The 19,507-nt window shown below is 32.7% G+C and overlaps 1 protein-coding gene and 1 long non-coding RNA gene across 2 annotated transcripts in view; both read right to left on the reverse strand.

Moving 5' to 3' along the window:
* The window catches only part of LOC127266544 (cytochrome P450 71D95-like), a 42,978-nt gene extending 33,291 nt beyond the window's left edge, over positions 1 to 9,687 (reverse strand). Inside the window, exon 1 of the mRNA XM_051296812.1 lies at positions 9,499 to 9,687. Within this exon, the coding sequence (XP_051152769.1) occupies positions 9,499 to 9,687 (189 nt within the window). The remainder of the gene's footprint in view (positions 1 to 9,498) is intronic.
* A 3,713-nt stretch (positions 9,688 to 13,400) lies between these two features.
* LOC127266562 (uncharacterized) lies at positions 13,401 to 15,465 on the reverse strand. Its single transcript, XR_007842162.1, has 3 exons — positions 14,154 to 15,465; positions 13,658 to 13,705; positions 13,401 to 13,465 (listed from the first exon to the last, which is right to left on the reverse strand). It is a non-coding gene; the product is annotated as an uncharacterized LOC127266562 (long non-coding RNA).
* Between the last annotated feature and the right edge of the window lie 4,042 nt (positions 15,466 to 19,507).

The raw sequence follows: 19,507 nt of genomic DNA on the forward strand, positions 1-19,507 counted from the left end.
ATGTATATTATATTACAAAGAATTTTATTTTGCTTATTGTTCTTCATATTGTTGTTCTATCTTGATTCATTCAAGTGATATTTTTATTTGTTTGTTGACCGTAAATTTTATTTTCAAAAGGAATCTGCAGTGCTATTTTCATTATAATTGTAGCTATATTATATTACAAACAAGTACTAAAGTATTATGCATACCTTCGGACAACTGGAAATGGAACTTAATTGTAAACTCATGGGTATATAAAGGTATGCCAATCTCTGTACTTATTACTAAATAATGCCATATGCTTATGAGACTGGTTTTATATATGCTGAGTGAATTGATTGCTTCTCAGCCCACATTTTTTGGTGTTCTATTTTGATTTTGATGTTTTTTTTTTATATATCTTGTATTTGAATGGTAACTTCAATAAAATATTTTGTAAAATAAAGTAATAATACTATTTTATGTCATAAATATATAGATATATATATGTGCAGTTTTCAGAATTGCCCGGGAAAAGACAAATGTGAAATTCTGCTCCACCTGTAGCATTCTATCATGTTTTCAATTTGTTGTTGGGGTTTCCTGCATTAGTGATTACTTTTGTTTACAACAATTGCATGGAGATGGAGTTGGTACTCACATTCATTCTTATGGTTGTATTCAATTATGTTGTGTTCTGTCCTTTTTATTGAATTGAATTAATGGATGGATATTTGTGGATTCATCGAATTACATCCCAATTTTGCATTTATGAGTTACTAGAAATGAATGGAATGGGAACTTCTTGTGTCTTCACTTCTCGAAAACCAAGAACATGGTAATTCATTGCGACTACATTTCTTTATGTGATCACAAAGACATCTATCATGATCTCTATATGCATTATCGGGCCTTCAATCTCTATGTTAAGATGTTATCATGTTGCCATTATTTTTTAAGTTTTATTTACAGTGAACTATCAATGTTGCCACCAATGCTCTGCCTTGTGCTATGCAGTTCCCCACCATCATCTATCAGAAGATAGTCACCCTACACTAGGACAGTACCTACATCGCTCCACCAGCAGCAAGTCGAAGGTTTGTCACCACTACACACTCTATTTCTGTCTTGTGTTAGGATTATTGTGTTAGGATTATGGAACTTACTTTGTTAAGTAGCATGTTCATTTTTCTCAATGCATATGAAAATTATTTAAAGGTATGCCATATTAATGTTTTATGACTATCAATCTTTACTATAACTTTTTTTTATATTCATTGCTTTCAGGAAGGTATGACTGCTATCGAGGAAGGAATGTCTCAGCTCGGTGATACAGAATATAGCCGCAATGAGGCACTTCTTTCCTTGGTCCACCGGGATAAAAAGAAAAGAATTTATGGGCTTGGATCACTTGCAGCAGCGGTGCCAATAGAGAAGTTTTTCAATTCCAGCGACGCGCATACCCCGAGTGGTCCGAGTAACGCCCAACATTTGGAGAATCTCGAGAAAAATCACATGACCATCATTGAGCAGCTCAAGATGATTAATGCTCGCTTGGACAAGCGCAACGATGATGGGGACTCTAGTGCGCTCCGGTTTGTTGACATGTATGTTTTCTGTACGATTAATATTTAGTATTGATGATATTATGACTGGATTATATGTTTTAGACCATACGTGATGTTGGAATATTTCAAATTCTATAATTGAAACTTTTTTTTTTAGATATTTTGGACGTTTATTATGGATTTTTAGTTGATTCAGTATGGTTGTTTGATTGTGGTTTGAAATTTCATTTCGTACTTGTGTACAGGTTGTAGTACGGTTGTTCGATTGTGATTTAAAATTTGATTTCATATTCGTGTATTGGTTGGAAAATACATCGGTAAATTGTGCAATGAAAAATTGTGTAAAATTAGGGATGGAATTTGCGACGAATTTTGTCCATCCTAAAATCTATTTCCATCCCTAAATTAAGGACGGAAATAGCGACGAATGTTTTCGTCACTATTTTGGGCACCAAATTTGCAGTTTGTGTAGTAATGGAAATTTGTCCCTAATTTCATTCTTAATTTTGTCTTTAATTTTGTCCTTAAATTATGGACGGAATTCGCGACGGAAAATTTCCGTCATTGACTTTATGACCACATTTTGGTTTAGGTTAGGCATGGAAAATTTCGTCCCTAATTTTGTCTTTAATTTTGTTCCTTGTTCCGTATCTAATTTAGAGACAGAATTAGGAACAATTAGTGTTAACTACAAGAACTTTACAGAGGGAATTTATTTCGTTTCTAATTCCGTCTCTAATGTCATTAGTAACGAAAAAATAGATTTAAGAACGGAATTTTTCCATCTTTAAAATGCTATTTTCTTGTAGTGTTCTGCTATTGATCCTGTGTTTAGTTCGACTAATTTCTTCTGTTGTACTTGTGATTAATTTTCATTCTGTTGCATATAATTGTTTGGTTAGCTCGTTGTACATGTTGTGTAATTAAATTTTTTATTAGATTAAATTAAGTCTAATGTTGTGTATTGCATTGTATAAGAATGCTAGTTGGACAAGTTAGCAGCAGTAGTAAAACGATTGACATTCCGATGTTGCCCTTGGCTGCCTGCTTGTTTAAGAAGATTAGATGAGTTTAGTTCTTTGGTTAATTTTAGCCTTAGTTGATTCCATTAGCTTAGCTTGTTAGGTAATATAGTTGGTCATTGTTGCATTCATTGGGTTGAGTTTACTAAAATGTATTAACTTGTTAGGATCCCGAATATCATAATGAACCAAAGAAATTGTTGCGACAGACATATTTTCTGAAAGGATAAGGCTGATTGTTTTCCCAAATGATAGTGTAAGCAATCAAATGACTCAAAATGAGTAGAACCCAAATGACCCTTACTAACGAGAGACTAAATTTTAGAGAAAGACGCATGACCAAGACGAAGGTGCTATTGAAGACTAGAGGAAATGAGGGTAGTACAAAGGGTATGAGTAGTAGTAGCAGAGATATTTTGGGAGGAATTTTCAAAGATTATGCCTCAAATAGTTGACCCACTTTTCGACCTGTCCCAAGAATTAGACCCGTACGTGGATCCTGAACCTGCACACCAGAAGAAGAAAAAGTAACAGTAAATCCTTGCTCAACTAGTTGGCCAACTAATACAAGATTTAAAGCCAATTGAGGAATTCAATGAGATACATATCCTGAATGAGTGATATACATGCGACTCCTATTAGCAATATGTATAGACAATGAAGAAGACACATGATGCGCATCGGTCAAGAGGCCAAGTGTAAGTGTCATATGATGACAACAACCAGAATCAAAATACCACGAATTGCCCATGACTGAAGAGAAATTTGAAGCAAGAACTCGATCGATGCAAGAGAGTCACAATATTCTGGACCGACGAAGCCATATCAGTAACATACGCAAAATAAAAATTAACTACGAGGACAAAACTAACCACACCACGACGTAGGGAACCAAAACAAAAAGCGATGGCTGGAAAACAACGGCCGAAGGTGGCCGGACGCGCCCACACACGCGGCTCGAAGCGCTGCGGCGGAAAAAGGCTTTTCCGCCACGATTCACATCTGCGGCGCGTGACGTCTCCAAACACGGCGGTTGGCGGAGATATTTGGAGGGAAGGTCGGTGAAGACGAGGTGGACACCTTACATTGAGTTATGTTTACTATGGTGTCCAATGCATGAATTATAAAACTCTAGTTTGCACTTGAATGCAACTCTCCTAGTTTGATCAAACTTTTGGTACGTCTACATTCTATTGTCCATTGTTAGAAGCCCACAACATTACAACTAGTTCTATTCTTTGTTGCCCTATACATTCTATCACTCGGAAATGGTGGAGTTAAGCCAAATATTTCGACAATTGGCGAAGATTAGTTCAATGAGTTCGACCCAATGGAGAAAGCCAAAAAATGTTTTCTATTGGTGGATGTGTTTAGCATATTTCTTGGTTCATTATTTGCCACTAGTGTGCTTGTATACATTCAGGACAATATGGGGTGGGCGTTTGGTTCTAAAATCCCGCATCCCAACAATTGGACTAGCTATATTAATTTTGATACTTTTGAACGAGGCAGCATACTATCGGCACAAGGTACCCTTGGGAAGACAACATATAATATATAAATCTATAACACATATACTCTTTCCGTCACATTTTAATGGGGCCTTTTAGGGTTTTGTAATTGATTAAGGAATAATAATATTTTATTAGTTAGTGGAAGTGTGTAAGAGTTTTTGACATTTTTGTCATTTGACTTTATGTATAAAGTAATTGTATGTATAATGATAAATTTGTAATTTAAATAAAAGTTAAGGGCATTTTAGTATTAATGTATAATTACTTTTTCTAAAATAGGAAAGAGATATTTTGAAATGGAACAAACGAAAATAGTAAAAATGGTACTTTGAATTAGGATGAAGGGAGAATAACATAAAATGGACAATACATATTAATATTTTATATGACATTTATTGTTTGTCATATTTTCATATACAATCTATATAGGATTTTCATGTGTTAATTGGGCAATCAACACGGTGTGATGAATCTTCAATCAACACTATAGAAATTCTAGAAGTTTTTAATTTTTTAAAAATTTTTTAAAATAATGAAAAGTTGAATGTTTGATGTGACACTTTATAAAATATATATATATAATGTGAATTTTAAAAAAAATGTCGAATAATGGTAAACGTTACAAAAATATCTATACATAGAAGCCAAATCTTATATACTCTGTTCATCCATTTCTATTTATCTATTTGCCTTCTAAACTATTCTAAGTTTTAGAATATTACTACTCCCTTTGTCCAAAAACTAGCGTCCTACTTTTCTATTCGAAATGTCCAATAATTATTGTCCTATTTCTATTTTTATACACAGAATTTACTCTTTTGTCTTTACTTTATTTACTCTTTTCTTTTCTTTTCCATACACAAAATAAAGGACAAATATGTCATTTTATAACAAAAACCTTAATTGCCTAAAAATACATGTAAATATCAAATAGAACATTAAAAAATGGACAGAAAAAGTACTATTTTAAAGGTTAGTAATACAATATAAGGATAAAAAGTCATTTTTTTTTCTCTCTAATAACCATTTGCTTTTTTTACAACATTGTTATAATATTTTCTGAAATATAATGGCATTTTTTATTCAAGTTGAAAATACAATTATAAAAAAAAACCGATGAAATGATTATGGACAAACTAGAATAACAAAATCAATAAATAGATAGTGGACAGAGAATATAATTTGTGGCTTTGTTTATACATACAATTTTAAAACTTTTAATAGGGTAAATTTTTTTTTTAGTCTCGTAACTAGATCTTTTATCATTTTAGTCTCGTAACTGTAGACTATCTTAAACTAGTCACGTAAGTAGAAAATTTTCTCAATTTAGTCTTCAATGCTTAGGTGGCATCTGCGTGGCAGACTGGCAGACACGTGTCGGCCAGATCAGCGCCACGTGGCTGACACATGTCCGTCAGGTAGATTATTTTTATTTTTATTTTTATTAAATATTAAAAATTACAATTATAAAAATAAAAATAAAAATAAAATTTAAAATAAAAACACTACAAAAAAATAGTATATTTGTAACGGAATTTCGTTCCTAAAGTTCACGTAGCTAACGTAATTCCATCTCTAATTCCGTCTCTAATATCATTAGTAACGGAAATAGTGAATTTAGGAACGAAAAAACCGCGTTACAAAATTGATAATTTCTTGTAGTGAAAATAAATAAATGAAAAATAAAATTATCCATATGTATGTCAAGTCAGCACTATGTGACTTTTAATAATTTATATATTGGTATATTTTTTAATTATATTTTTTAATTATATTTTTATTTTTAATATAAAAAATATAAATTATTCACGCAGAGGCTATGTGACGCTGATCTGACGGACATGTTGATCATTTTTATTTTTTCATTTTCATTTTTATATTTTATTTTCTTATATTTTAAAATTTTATTTTTTATATATTTTATATATTTAATTTAATTTATATTTATTTTTTCTTAAAAAATAAAAATATTATCCACATAGCAGACACATGTCAGCCACGTGGCGTTGATCTGGACGACCGTATCCGTCAGTCTGCCACGCAGATGCCACCTAGGCATTGAGGACTAAATTGAGAAAATTTTCCACTTACGGGATTAGTTTAAGACAGTTTCCAGTTACGGGACTACAATGATAAAAAGGTCTAGTTACGGGAGTAAAAAAAATAGTTCACCTATTATTTATCAACATTAATTATGTTTCAAAAATATTCTATCAAATATTTATTTTATCACACAAAATATTACATTAAATAAAAATTTTTTTTACTGTTTTCAAATTTTCTTTTGAGACTCCAGAACTTTATAAGGTTGTTTGGTTAAAGGATTTAATGAGATTGCATGGGATTTGAATTTTAAAATTTCATCAAATTCATGTTTGGTTAAAAAGAAAATGTGGAATTTGAAATGATGGGATTTTAAAAAAAAAGGTCCAAAATCCTACAAATAAGAGATTGTTTTTTGTAATGGTCCGTGTTCTTTTTAAATCTCTTTCTTGGAATTTTAATTTTAATTTTTATATCATTTTATAAAAAATAATATTATATTTATATAAACTAAAAATTGAATAATTTTAAATTTATTTATTATTTGAATTATATATTTAATTAAATCTATATTATTTTTTATGGTACAATATTTTTTAAATTAATTAATAAATTCATTGTTTAATATTATTATTTATTATAAATTTTATTTGAATTATAAAATTATCGTGAAGACAATGAGTCGAGTTCGGTCGGAACTGATATTCGTCCCGAATAGATATTGTTAGATCCATGACTCAAATTGGATCCGATTATACCAAATCTGACCGAAAGTATACCCGGTAAGACTGGATATGAATCCGAAAAATCCATTTTTTTAACGATTCTTAAATTTTAATTTAAAATTGCACATATACTGGACCAACGTATATTAAAAATTATGTATTTTATTAGAAAAATATTATAATAAAATAATAAATAGGTTAAACTCAAAAAATATTTTAATATAATTATATTGTTCGAAATTATTTTTTCATATGTATAGGTAATATATTATTATTATATTACTCCGAACATGATCCGGATACAGGCCTAATACTCAAATAATTGGACTCAACTTCAAATAAATAGGTCGGGCCCGGTTGGGTCTCGAGTTTACGCAAATCTATTGTCATTCTATAAAATTGTTGATATCTTTTCGATTTATATTAATAATGAATTAGAAGTTTAATTTATCAAAATAAATAAAATTCATAGGAGAACAATTATGTCATTTAAAATATATAAAATCAAAATCTTTCAACTCATATAAAAAATAAACAATATGTGAGAAATATAAATTTCATATCATTTTACCAACCATATATAAGATAGAATCGCATCACATATAAATCCTACTGAAATCTCAATCCCACTTAAAAAGTCAACGAACCAAACAGCCCCTAAAAGTCCCTCCTTTATTCCTCGCAAATTTTCATAACACAACTATCATACATCGAATCGAAAAGGTAATTGTGCATAATGTAGCTAACTTGAATCAAGTAAACTATGGAGCATTACACAACAAAGGAACCAAGAAAAGGTCATTCTTTCGGGACACGGTGACGCCCGATTCCTCGGTCATATCGATCTCGTGCTCGTCCATTCCATCAGGCATTCTCCAATCGAAGTGGTAAAGCAATCGAGCCAAAGGCAGCTCAACATTTGCCAATCCAAAATTCATACCGGGACACATCCTTTTCCCCGTCCCAAATGGCAAGTATTCGAAGTTGTTCCCAAAGAAATCTATCGAACTATCTTCAAACCTTTCCGGTTTAAAAATTTCAGCCTCGTCCCAATACTCGGGATCCCTTCCAATTGCCCAAATATTTACCAAAATCTTCGATTCAAAAGGGATAAAAAATATCCATCGACCGTACATTCATCTCTACACGCTCTTGGTAGTAGTGCTGTCGGAGGGTGTAATCGTAGGGTTTCTTTTATTACCAGCTTTAAATACTTCATTCCTTCGATATCACCGTTATTTATTGTTTTTTTTCCTTTCAAAACTTCTCTTAGCTCCGCCTGTGCCTTCCTCATCACCCTTGGGTTTCTCATTAGCTCCACCATCACCCAATCTGTCGTTGCGGAAGATGTATCTGTCCCAGCGCAGAACATGTCCTGGGGATAGACGATGTATTCTTTTTGTTTTATTAAAAAATTACATAATAATTTATTTATTACACGATATTCATGGTGTAAGTTTGTATATAATACACTGATTGAGATCTTGTATTCATATATTAAATTTATACATTAAAAAAATACAAATAATTGTCGAATACTTGTCCAATTCACTTAGATACTTTTATGATCTTGATACTATTTATTAATATTATTTTTTGAATATTCCGTCAAATATATTTATTTTTTCTAATAAAATATTAGATTAAACACCAAGTTTTTATTATGTAACTCAATACTTACAAAGATGATGGCCTTGATGGTATCCCTAGAAATGGAGTCTCGACCATCTTCAGTTCTACTAATTCTCAGCAGAGCATCCACAATATCTTCCCCGCCGTATTCGCCGCCCTGCCGGAGTGTATGCTCATCAACGATATCATTGAGGATGGAATCGAGCTTCCGGTGCATCCATATCAGCCTATACTTATTCAAGCACAGCAAATTCAGCAACTTCGATGATGGAAATAGGTCGGCGAGCTCAAATCCGCCGGCCATCGACATCCCCTTCTTCATCATTTCAATCAAAGAGTCGCGATTGACCGTCTGATCCTTCCCGAGCGCCGTCCGACAAATGACGGAGCTTGAAAATCGGAGAAGAGTCTCCGTCAGATTGATAGCCTCTCGCGACAGCGCAAAGGATTGGACGGTCGAGATCAAACGTGAAGTTTCGTCTTCCCTAATGTAGCTGAAAAATAGAAAAGATCATTCATCATAAATCAGCATCTAACTTCACATATATGACAATTTTTCGAAAAATTCACAACTAAATTTATCAACTTGACCCAAAAGTGGTCTTTTCTAATGTATCTTTAAAAAAATTAAAAAAAAAATTATTGATCATAAGTCGATATCTAACTCAACATTTAAAAGAAATAATAACAATTCAAAATCAAATTAGTGAATTTAACAAAATCATAATAAGTAGAATGACTGCAGTCTGCAATAGTACCCAAAGGATTTAACGTTTTTTGAACTCAGAAGTTCGAGAACACAGATTTTCCGCAGTTGTCGCCACTGGTCGTTGTAAGGGCAGAAGGCGAGATCGGAATAATTGTACCACATGATCTCGAACCCGATGGTTTTGGGCCTGTCTGCGCACGCGGGGTCCTGGTCCTTGAGGACCTGCTTGGCGGCCGCCGGCGAGGTAATCACCACCGCCGGGATCTCTCCGAGTTGCAGAAGCAGGACGCGGCCGTACTTGCGGGATACTCTGGCGAGGACCTGGTGCGGCAGGCCGCCGAGGAGGTGGTGCAGGTGGCCGATCACCGGCAGCTTTGGAGGGCTCGGAGGTAGATTCTGGGGGTTCCGGCGGCGGCGCCATGGATTGAAGATTCGGATTAGGAAGAAGATGATGAGAGGTGAAAGGATGAGGAGAGTGGGGTAGTTGAGAGTGATCGGCTCTGTCGCCATGAAAGGATGAACTTAATGTTGGGGAGGTTTTGAAAGATCGAATCTGAGTATTGATTGCTGTGCATAATATTGCACATATATTATTAAGTGGGAACAGTCAGAAGATGCCAACAGTTATTATTACTATTTTTAAAGTGATTTCAAATGGACAGGTTAACAACTCTACTTTAATCGCCATGGATAAACTTTGATCGAATTTAATACCTTGCGAACTATGTCCGACAAGATATATCATATTAATCGAACTAGATATATCATATTAATCGAACTATGTGCGACAGGTAAACCGGATAATCACAAATTCACTAATAATTTATTATTACTCCATTATTTAACATATATATTGTCGACTTTGTATTATTGCATAAATAGATTTTGGGAAAAAAATAATTTTTGTTCCAATATAACCAAAATTTATCAATTTTAGTCCAATATAAAAATCTTATCAATTTTGGTCTCAATATAATAAAAACTCGATCATTTTTTGTCCCAATATAAAATTTTTATCAATTTTAGTCTCAATATAAACAAAACTCATCATTTTTTGTCTCAATATAATATTTTTATCAATTTTTAATTCCAATATAACCAAAATTCATCATTTTTTGTCCCAATATAATCAAATCTTATCTTTTTTTGTCCCACCGTCGACAAACTGACGGAAAATGCTGACGTAAAAAAAAAAAATCAAATCTTATATTTATATTTGAAGAAATTACACAATCTTGCAAGTTCACGTCAGTATTTTTCGTTGATTTGTTGACGATGGAATAAAAAAAGATAAAGTTTGATTATATTACAACAAAAAATGATGGGTTTTGGTTATATTGGGACTAAAATTGATAAAAAAATTATATTTGGACAAAAAATGATGAGTTTTGGTTATATTGGAACCAAAAATATGAATTTTAGTTATATTGAGACCAAAATTGATAAGATTTTTATATTAAGACCAAAATTGATGAATTTTGGTTATATTTGGACCAAAAATGATTTTTTTCTATAGATTTTTTATATTATTTTTGTCCGACTCTAAGGGTCTCATTTGTTTTTGTGTATTGATATTTGAATATTAATTATTATATAGAAACGCAATACAAATTAAAAAAAATTACAAAAATAATACTTCCGTTAGTAGCTCTCTATATAATAGTAGTTACTAAAATTTGTATAAATTTTTGTGTAAGGTGCATATTTTGTGCTGATTGGAATATTTATTTTACCCAAGCAACATATGTAATAAAGAAAATATACAATATATATATTTACATAGCACAACATATATTGTATCATTATAAAATATATGTTGTATTATAATTAAATATTATAAATATATTATGTTTTGTATAATTGTGTATTTGACTCAATTAATTCGTTGCCAATTTTTTTAATAATATATTTGTTTGTTTGTTAAAATTTTGTTATATTATTATTATTATTATTATTATTATTATTATATTCTAAATTTATATATAATTTATTTATAATAAAAATATTATCTATTTATATTGTTATTATTTTTATTTTAACACATAATAAATATATTTTACTTACTAATTACTTTTTAGCAATATGGGAATGTATATTTTTTTATTATACATGTATCCTCGATTTACTATATATATATATATATTTCACTCTCATTTAAAATAATATTATTTCTATCACACTTTCAAATCAATTTTAATGAAATTTGGTTGTAATTAAAATTTTTAAAAATTATTTAACAAAGGGTTGTTATAATTAAAAACGGTAAAAACCACATATGTATATATATATTTCGATCTATATTTAAAGTATTTAAATTTTATTCATTTTATTCTAAAACATTAATTTTAGTTTTCTATTTTCGTCAATATTAAAACAATACTCTCATTTCTATACATAAACATATTACAATAAAACTTTCATTACTATTTTCATTATTATTACATAAATTTCACCACATTTTACATAACTATACTCACAATGACAAATATAATTTTTTACTCATATTTTTTACCAACTATTAATATATATTCCTTAAATTTAGTGTCGAACCTCAATAATACTATTCTTCTTGGGACGGGAGAGTATTATGTTTACTAATTATACAAAATATAAATAATAATTAAATTAATTGATCTTGAAAATAATATTAAATACATATAAGTGATTGAAAATAGCTTTCCAAACAACTTTAACTTTTAAAATATTTTTAATTTAATACCTGTCCAAAAAGTAACTTAATTTTTTTATAAATTAACATTTTAAAATAACATTTTTAGACCTAAAAATTTCATCTTTAATCAAAATCAAAATACAAAATCAAAAATTTATATAATTTATATATTTATAAAATTAAATATAAATGCACAATTAAAAAGTATATATAATAAATAATAATATTAATCCCGCATTTTCCAATCTTTCCTTCCCACTTTCTTTTATTTTTATTATTATATTATATTTTAAGAAGTGGGGACCACATAAAATAGATATATATATATATATATTAAAAGAAACTACATGGCCGATCAAAATCAATTTGATTCATTTTATATATTCTTTTTATTGATCGAATTAAGAATGTGTGGGACATGATGTTGATGGGGTACATTTTAATTATTATTGCTATTCATTTCATATATTATGTCATATTTTTCGCTTATCTCTGTTCTACATATCATGTTATTATTATTTTTTTTCAAAAAAATTATAAACTTTAATCGTATTTAAAATTTTACAATTTATAATTTTTTAATTATATTAATTAGTTATTTTAATTTTAATTTATAATTATTTTAATTATTTTTACTAATACATATGTTAAATTCTCGTGTCTACAATAATACTGAATATAATTTGTGATTAAATTCATGTTTTATTTTTGTTTTAAATATATGTTAATAATTGTATTATATACGGATGTATATATACTCTTTTTTACTAAGAAAAATATTTTTTTTATTGCCGGATATTTTGAAATTTAAAGTTTCTGCATTATATAAAAAAATTTATATAATGATATGCAAATTGATTTATTTTTATACATGTAATTTACTTTTAAAACAAAAGTCTATGGATAAAATATATATATATATATATATGTGTGGAAAGAATTGGATGGATGAAGGAGCATGAATCGATCAATGAAGAAGCACACAAATCGGACAAAATTTTTAATTTGCCAATAGAACAGTTGACCATGTAAATGACAGTTTGGGACAAAGATGTGGTATAAATCACAACTATTAACAAATAAAGACAACAATTTCACGCTACGAGAGGCAAAAACGTAATTTTATGTTGTCATTCCTACGCTAAGACATATATCGGTATTAACATATATACATACATTATATCATATAAATACGAGTTTGTAGGGATCTGCAACTTGAAAAGTCTATCCTGCCCCTCATTTCGAAAATGACAATTTAGTCCTTACCTATCTTTGTACTGGCTTGAAAAGACGAGATTGTACGGATCTGCCACTTGAAAAGTCTATCCAGTCCCTCATTTCGAAAATGACAATTTAGCCACTTGAGGACATCCCGACCTGAGGACTTCCCGTCCTGACCACTTTCTGTCTTGAGGACCTCCCGACCTGACCACTTTCCGTCTTGAGGACTTCCCGACCTGACCACTTTCCGTCTTGAGGACGTCCCGACCTGACCACTTTCCGTCTTGAGGAAGTCCCGTCCTGACCACTTTCTGTCTTGAGGACTTCCCGACCTGACCACTTCCCGTCTTGAGGAACTCCCGACCTGAGACCGTCCCGACCTAAGGACTTCCCGTCCTGACCACTTTCTGTCTTGAGGACTTCCCGACCTGACCACTTCCCGTCTTGAGGAACTCCCGACCTGAGGCCGTCCCGACCTGAGGACTTCCGGACCTGACCACTTTCTGTCTTGAGGACTTCCCGACCTGACCACTTCCCGTCTTGAGGAACTCCCGACCTGAGGCCGTCCCGACCTGAGGACTTCCGGACCTGACCACTTCCCGTCTTGAGGAACTCCCGACCTGAGGCCGTCCCGACCTTAGGACTTCCGGACCTGACCACTTTCCGTCTTGAGGACTTCCCGACCTGACCACTTCCCGTCTTGAGGAACTCCCGACCTGAGGTCGTCCCGACCTGAGGACTTCCGGACCTGACCACTTTCCGTCTTGAGGATTTCCCGACCTAAGGACTTCCCGTCCTGACCACTTTCTGTCTTGAGGACTTCCCAACCTGAGGACTTCCCGTCCTGACCACTTTCTGTCTTGAGGACTTCCCGACCTGACCACTTCCCGTCTTGAGGAACTCCCGACCTGAGGACTTCCGGACCTGACCACTTTCCGTCTTGAGGACTTCCCGACCTAAGGACTTCCCGTCCTGACAACTTTCTGTCTTGAGGACCTCCCGACCATTGGACTTCCCGTCCTGACCACTTTCTGTCTTGAGGACTTCCCGACCTGACCACTTCCCGTCTTGAGGAACTCCCGACCTGAGGACTTCCGGACCTGACCACTTTCCGTCTTGAGGACTTCCCGACCTAAGGGCTTCCCGTCCTGACCACTTTCCGTCTTGAGGACTTCCCGACCTAAGGACTTCCCGTCCTGACCACTTTCCGTCTTGAGGAAATCCCGACCTGAGGACTTCCCGACCTGACCACTTTCCGTCTTGAGGACCTCCCTACCTGAGGACTTCCCGACCTAAGGACTTCCCGTCCTGACCACTTTCTGTCTTGAGGACCTCCCGACCTGAGGACTTCCCGACCTGACCACTTTCCGTCTTGAGGACCTCCCGACCTGAGCGCAAATTTTTCTACTTTTCTGCCCGACTTCGGGTCCTACCTTCGTTCAAGACCCTGCTACCATTATTTTTATTATTATTATTATTTTTGTACGTAACACCTTAAATTTGATTTTTTAGCGTCTGAGATTAGGAATCTCTAAACACTGTACGGTACATAAAAGGAAATTGATTGGAAAATTAAAATGCTGAAAATTTAAAGTGGTGATCCCCAAATCTGACTTTGCTTTGTTGAAGTTGATTGAAGATGCTTGAAAATAAAAAATCTAAATCCTTAAATATTACTTTCATGGAACTTTTTCACCGGTTGTTAAGATGGTTACAGTCCATTGTGTTGTATCTCTAGCCCTTAGTCGAGGTTGGAAAGTCTTCCAATTACATGTTAATAATGTTTCTGCATGGAGATCTTAATGAGACAGTCTACATGATAGCTCCTGAAGGGTATGCAGATCTGTTTAAGAAAAAAGTCTGTCTTTTGAAGAAATCCCTCTATGGATTGAAACAAGCTCCTCGACAATGGAATGAGAAGCTAAAGACAGCTATGCTAGAGTTTGGTTTTATTCAATCCCTTCATGATTACTCTTTGTTTGTTAGGACTGTAAATGACTTGATCACTGTTTCCTTAGTATATGTTGATGATATTCGTTCAAGACACTGCTACCATTATTATTATTATTATTATTATTATTATTATTTTTGTACGTAACAAGACCTTATGTATTAGTTGATTTGGGTATTAAAACTTGTATGTTGTTATACACGAGATTGTATGGATTTGTCACTTGAAAAGTCTATCATGCCCCTCATTTCGAAAATGACAATTTAGCTCTTACCCTACCTTTGTACTGGCTTGAAAAGATGTTTTCGAACCGTCGCCAGCAACCGCCGTCAACCGCCCAAGACGAAACGTTTTGAAACGTCGTCTGGTCGGTTACATCAACCGCCTCGCCAAACGCCTCCACCAGTTCCAGAACTCAAATAGCCCAATCGACCAATCCAGAGACCAATCGCTAGACCAAAAGACTCCTTGGCCGCACCCACCAAGCAACCTGTCCATCCACCTGCGGACCAGCTGACTTGCCTATCCGACCGCAGACCAGCGGACCTACTTTATCCGACCGCAGACCATCAGGCCTGTCTGTCTGACCGCTAACCATCCGACCAAGGACCAACCGACCAGACCAACCGACCGAGGACCTTCCGACCTGCCTATCCGACCGCTAACCAACCGACCAGACCAACCGACCAAATCAAACGACCTGACCCACCGACCTGAGCACAAATAATTCGATTACATTTTTGTTTTACAGTTTATATTTCAAATAAATAATGTTTCACTACATTACATTATAGAATAGTCGCGCGGTATACCGCGCAAGAGCGTGTTCTAGTATTTATATATATGGAAGCGGCTATTACCATAATATACTCCTTCTATTCCAACTCAAAATATCATCTTTACAGTATTTTTAATTAGAACAATTTTTGATAAATATTATTAAAATAATATAATACACACACTTTAATATATTATAATATATTTTTTTATTAATTTATAAAAATTAATAATTCGATATAAAATATTATTATTTTTATTGCCAACATAGTTCTACATAGCTATCATAAAAAAATACGTCCGTAAAAAACACGGAGTGATTCAATAAATTTTTGTATACCTGAAAAAAAAAATTTAAATTGGTTTGCTCAAAACTTATCCCTTTATCTCCTCTTTGCAGTTCAAATGACTAACGGATCTACTAACTCGCCCGACCAAATCATCCGCATCATCTCCTGTTCGCAAACCTACCGACCACCCGCACTTCTTAAACACCCAACCAAATCATCTCTTCCTGCTCCTCTCGTCATTCCGACCGACAGACCGATCAACTACTTTACACGAGCCAGGTTGTTTCTCCTTCTCGTTCCCTCCATGTTGTATTGTACATCATACCGCAACTACCAGGGTAACAGTAAGATTATATTTCTGAAAAATTCACGAACAAAAGTTGAAAATCGTGTCTGAGGATTGTAATAGCAAGAAAAACATTGATCTAGATTGCTACCTTATTCAATTTTTCCATCATATATTTTCTTATTAGAACCTTGCACTTGTGGACATCAGCCATTTTAAATTCAGTTTCTTCATAAGATATCATGATCTCAAGTAGGAAACGTGTATATCAAGTACAATATAAGGCCTCCTACGTAAATATAAAATGAAAAATACACTTATCCTATGAGAATGCTTTCTTTAAAAAAAATAAAAAATATACAACCCAACAACATAAAAAAAAAAAAAGCCGACTTGGTCGGATAAAAGGAGAAAAAACATAGAGTCGGTCGCCAGGACGATGATCCGACCTCTTCCTCCCAATATAATATAATATCAATATTGCTAGTGACACCAGACATCTGTTCAAATAATAATAATAAAATATTAATGTTACATTCATAACAAACACATGAAATTATTTAAAAATTAAAAGTTATAAAATCAATATAAAATCATCAATATCAAAATAAATAAACAGAAAATAACAAAATACAAATATATAAATATATCATATACTACATTCGTTCGGCTCTAAGGATATCATATACTTTTTTTTTATTGATCTTTGAAAATTAATTATTATATTATACTTTTCTTGAATTTTTTTTTTTTTTTGGTATTATAAAAAAAAATTCATGTAAAGAATTATATATATATTGGAAACTTCTAAATAAATTTTAAAAATTGCATTATATGAATATGAACATATAAAATAAAATAAAATAAATAAACCCTTACGAGAGAGAATCAGATAATAGACCAAGAAGAAATACCCAAAAAAAAAGAAAGTCTGACCAAATTGGTTGGATGTAAGGAGAAGGTCGTTCGGTCGGGTAGTTTTGATATTTTTTTAAAATATAAATATTCAACATTATGAGAAAGAAAGACTGAGGAAAAATAAAAGTGTCTTGACAATGATTCTCTACAATAGAGGATAACGGTCCAATAGGTAGTCGGTTGGAATAGAAAAAAGAGAGAAAGAAATATAATAAATTATATAAATATATATTTTTTATATATGTGCAACCGACCAATTTATAAAAAAAATATTTCCCAATAAGTAGACCGATATAACAACTTCTTCCTTTAAAAAAATCAAACAAATATATATAAACCCATATATATACTTATATGTATATGTTGTGATTGTCATACATTCCCTTCCATAAAATGCCCTTACTTGTACTATTAATAACTTCATAAGTGTGTATTCTAGAAAATCTTGAACCACAGTAACGTTTCGTACCTATTATTAGGTATTACCTAACAATAATGATAACATTCTGACACTCAAGTTCTGAAATATTGTAATATTCTAAACACTTCATAACCCACCACATTCATATATTACACATGCTGATCAATAACATTAACACGTTACCTATCACCTCAATTAAATTAAAAAAACCAAACCAACACGAAACATAGGTACAAAACAATCAAACAAAACTCTAGTATAAAAGAAGCAACTTCTTATTCTTTTCACGGTGCACTCTCTCTGCATAATTATATTTCTTTCAACAAGTACCTATTGAAATATAGATCTCACAAACTTTTCTCTCAATAGACCTTTCACCATTATAACTCCATTCCTAAATGGACGAAAAAACACAACTGACTTTGGTTGTTGATCTTTCAACCAAACTTTCTGAATGAGCAATTCGGGTAATGCTACTCGAATGCTCAAACGAAAGAGTGTCCCCCCGGACAAATACAATGTACAAGAGATTCATATTTGTGGATGAAAATGTTCGATTTACTATGTTTTCAAATTAAGAATACTTTTGTCTTCAAATTCGGATTCGTTTATGTTTTCCACTTGGGAACACCGGGTGGGGGTTACAAATTCATAGGCACGCAAAATAATACATTATATTTTTTCATGCAGGGAACAAAGGTGCAGGCTTGCGCTTTTGAGCCCGATATCGCCAAGTTAGATGAATGTCTTACGTTATTTCACACGTATGATATCTACGGAAATTATCTCAAACCTTTTACCATTAGCCTGCCGAGATACAACTCAGAAGTTCAGCTAATCCTCAACCAGAAGTCAAGTATAAGCCTGTTATTGATAAACCTTTCAACATTCTCCTTGGGAAACCTTTTTTTGTCAAGCTATCAAGTCTACAACCGTTTCTCAAATCAAAAGCTTTCATCGGTAATTTTTTTACCATACAACGATTAATCATATCTAATCATTCTTACTTTTGTGTCGTCTACCACATTTTCAAATGCAAAGGTTACCTAACCTTGATGTAATGGCGTACAAACTTTTCTTCAAACTTAACATAAATTTTACTTTACAAAGACGCCATAGGTATAACAATCGATGTCAACCCCATCAAAACAAGAGGAACAGATAAACTCCAAGAGATCACAATCATTACAGAGGAGTATTTACAATATTTCATTGTACATTTCTTTTTCCACTTCTTTACTTAATTCTAAAATATTGACATTTTCGTTGTCTTTAGGAAAATACCAACGTCATTGACGATTTGGAATGATCTCGTTGAGGCAGAGAGATCAGAGATCGTCTCACTTCTTGTTGAAAGACCGATTATAGCTGTGCTAAATATCAAAGCTTTATCTTTCAAAGGTCGACCCCGGTTACAATATACTTAACGACTACATTTTTGTTTAATTTTTATTTATTTATTTTTTTTTACAATCTATGTAAATAAAGCTTACATCTCCTATATTTCTAAGTTATTTTAGTCCTAATGATTAATAATACAATTCACAATATGTTATGTAGAGCATGCGAGAATAAGCTAGAATTTTTGTTCTACAAACCTTTTTTGGGGTATAAACGGTTACAAATTAATATGTGTTTCAACTCAGGAATCTCCCTGTCAGCCATGTAGATGGCCAACATTCTATTCAATCCTCCTTACCCCGAAACTATGACACTTGAGCAACGGTAAAATACCACAAATTTGAACCCTTTAAAAATTTGTAATGCACAATTTTAAATTTAACAACTTACGTAC

This window comes from Andrographis paniculata, unplaced genomic scaffold, assembly GCF_009805555.1.
Source record: "Andrographis paniculata isolate CXL003 unplaced genomic scaffold, ASM980555v1 Contig76END, whole genome shotgun sequence".
Classification (NCBI taxonomy): domain Eukaryota; kingdom Viridiplantae; phylum Streptophyta; class Magnoliopsida; order Lamiales; family Acanthaceae; genus Andrographis; species Andrographis paniculata.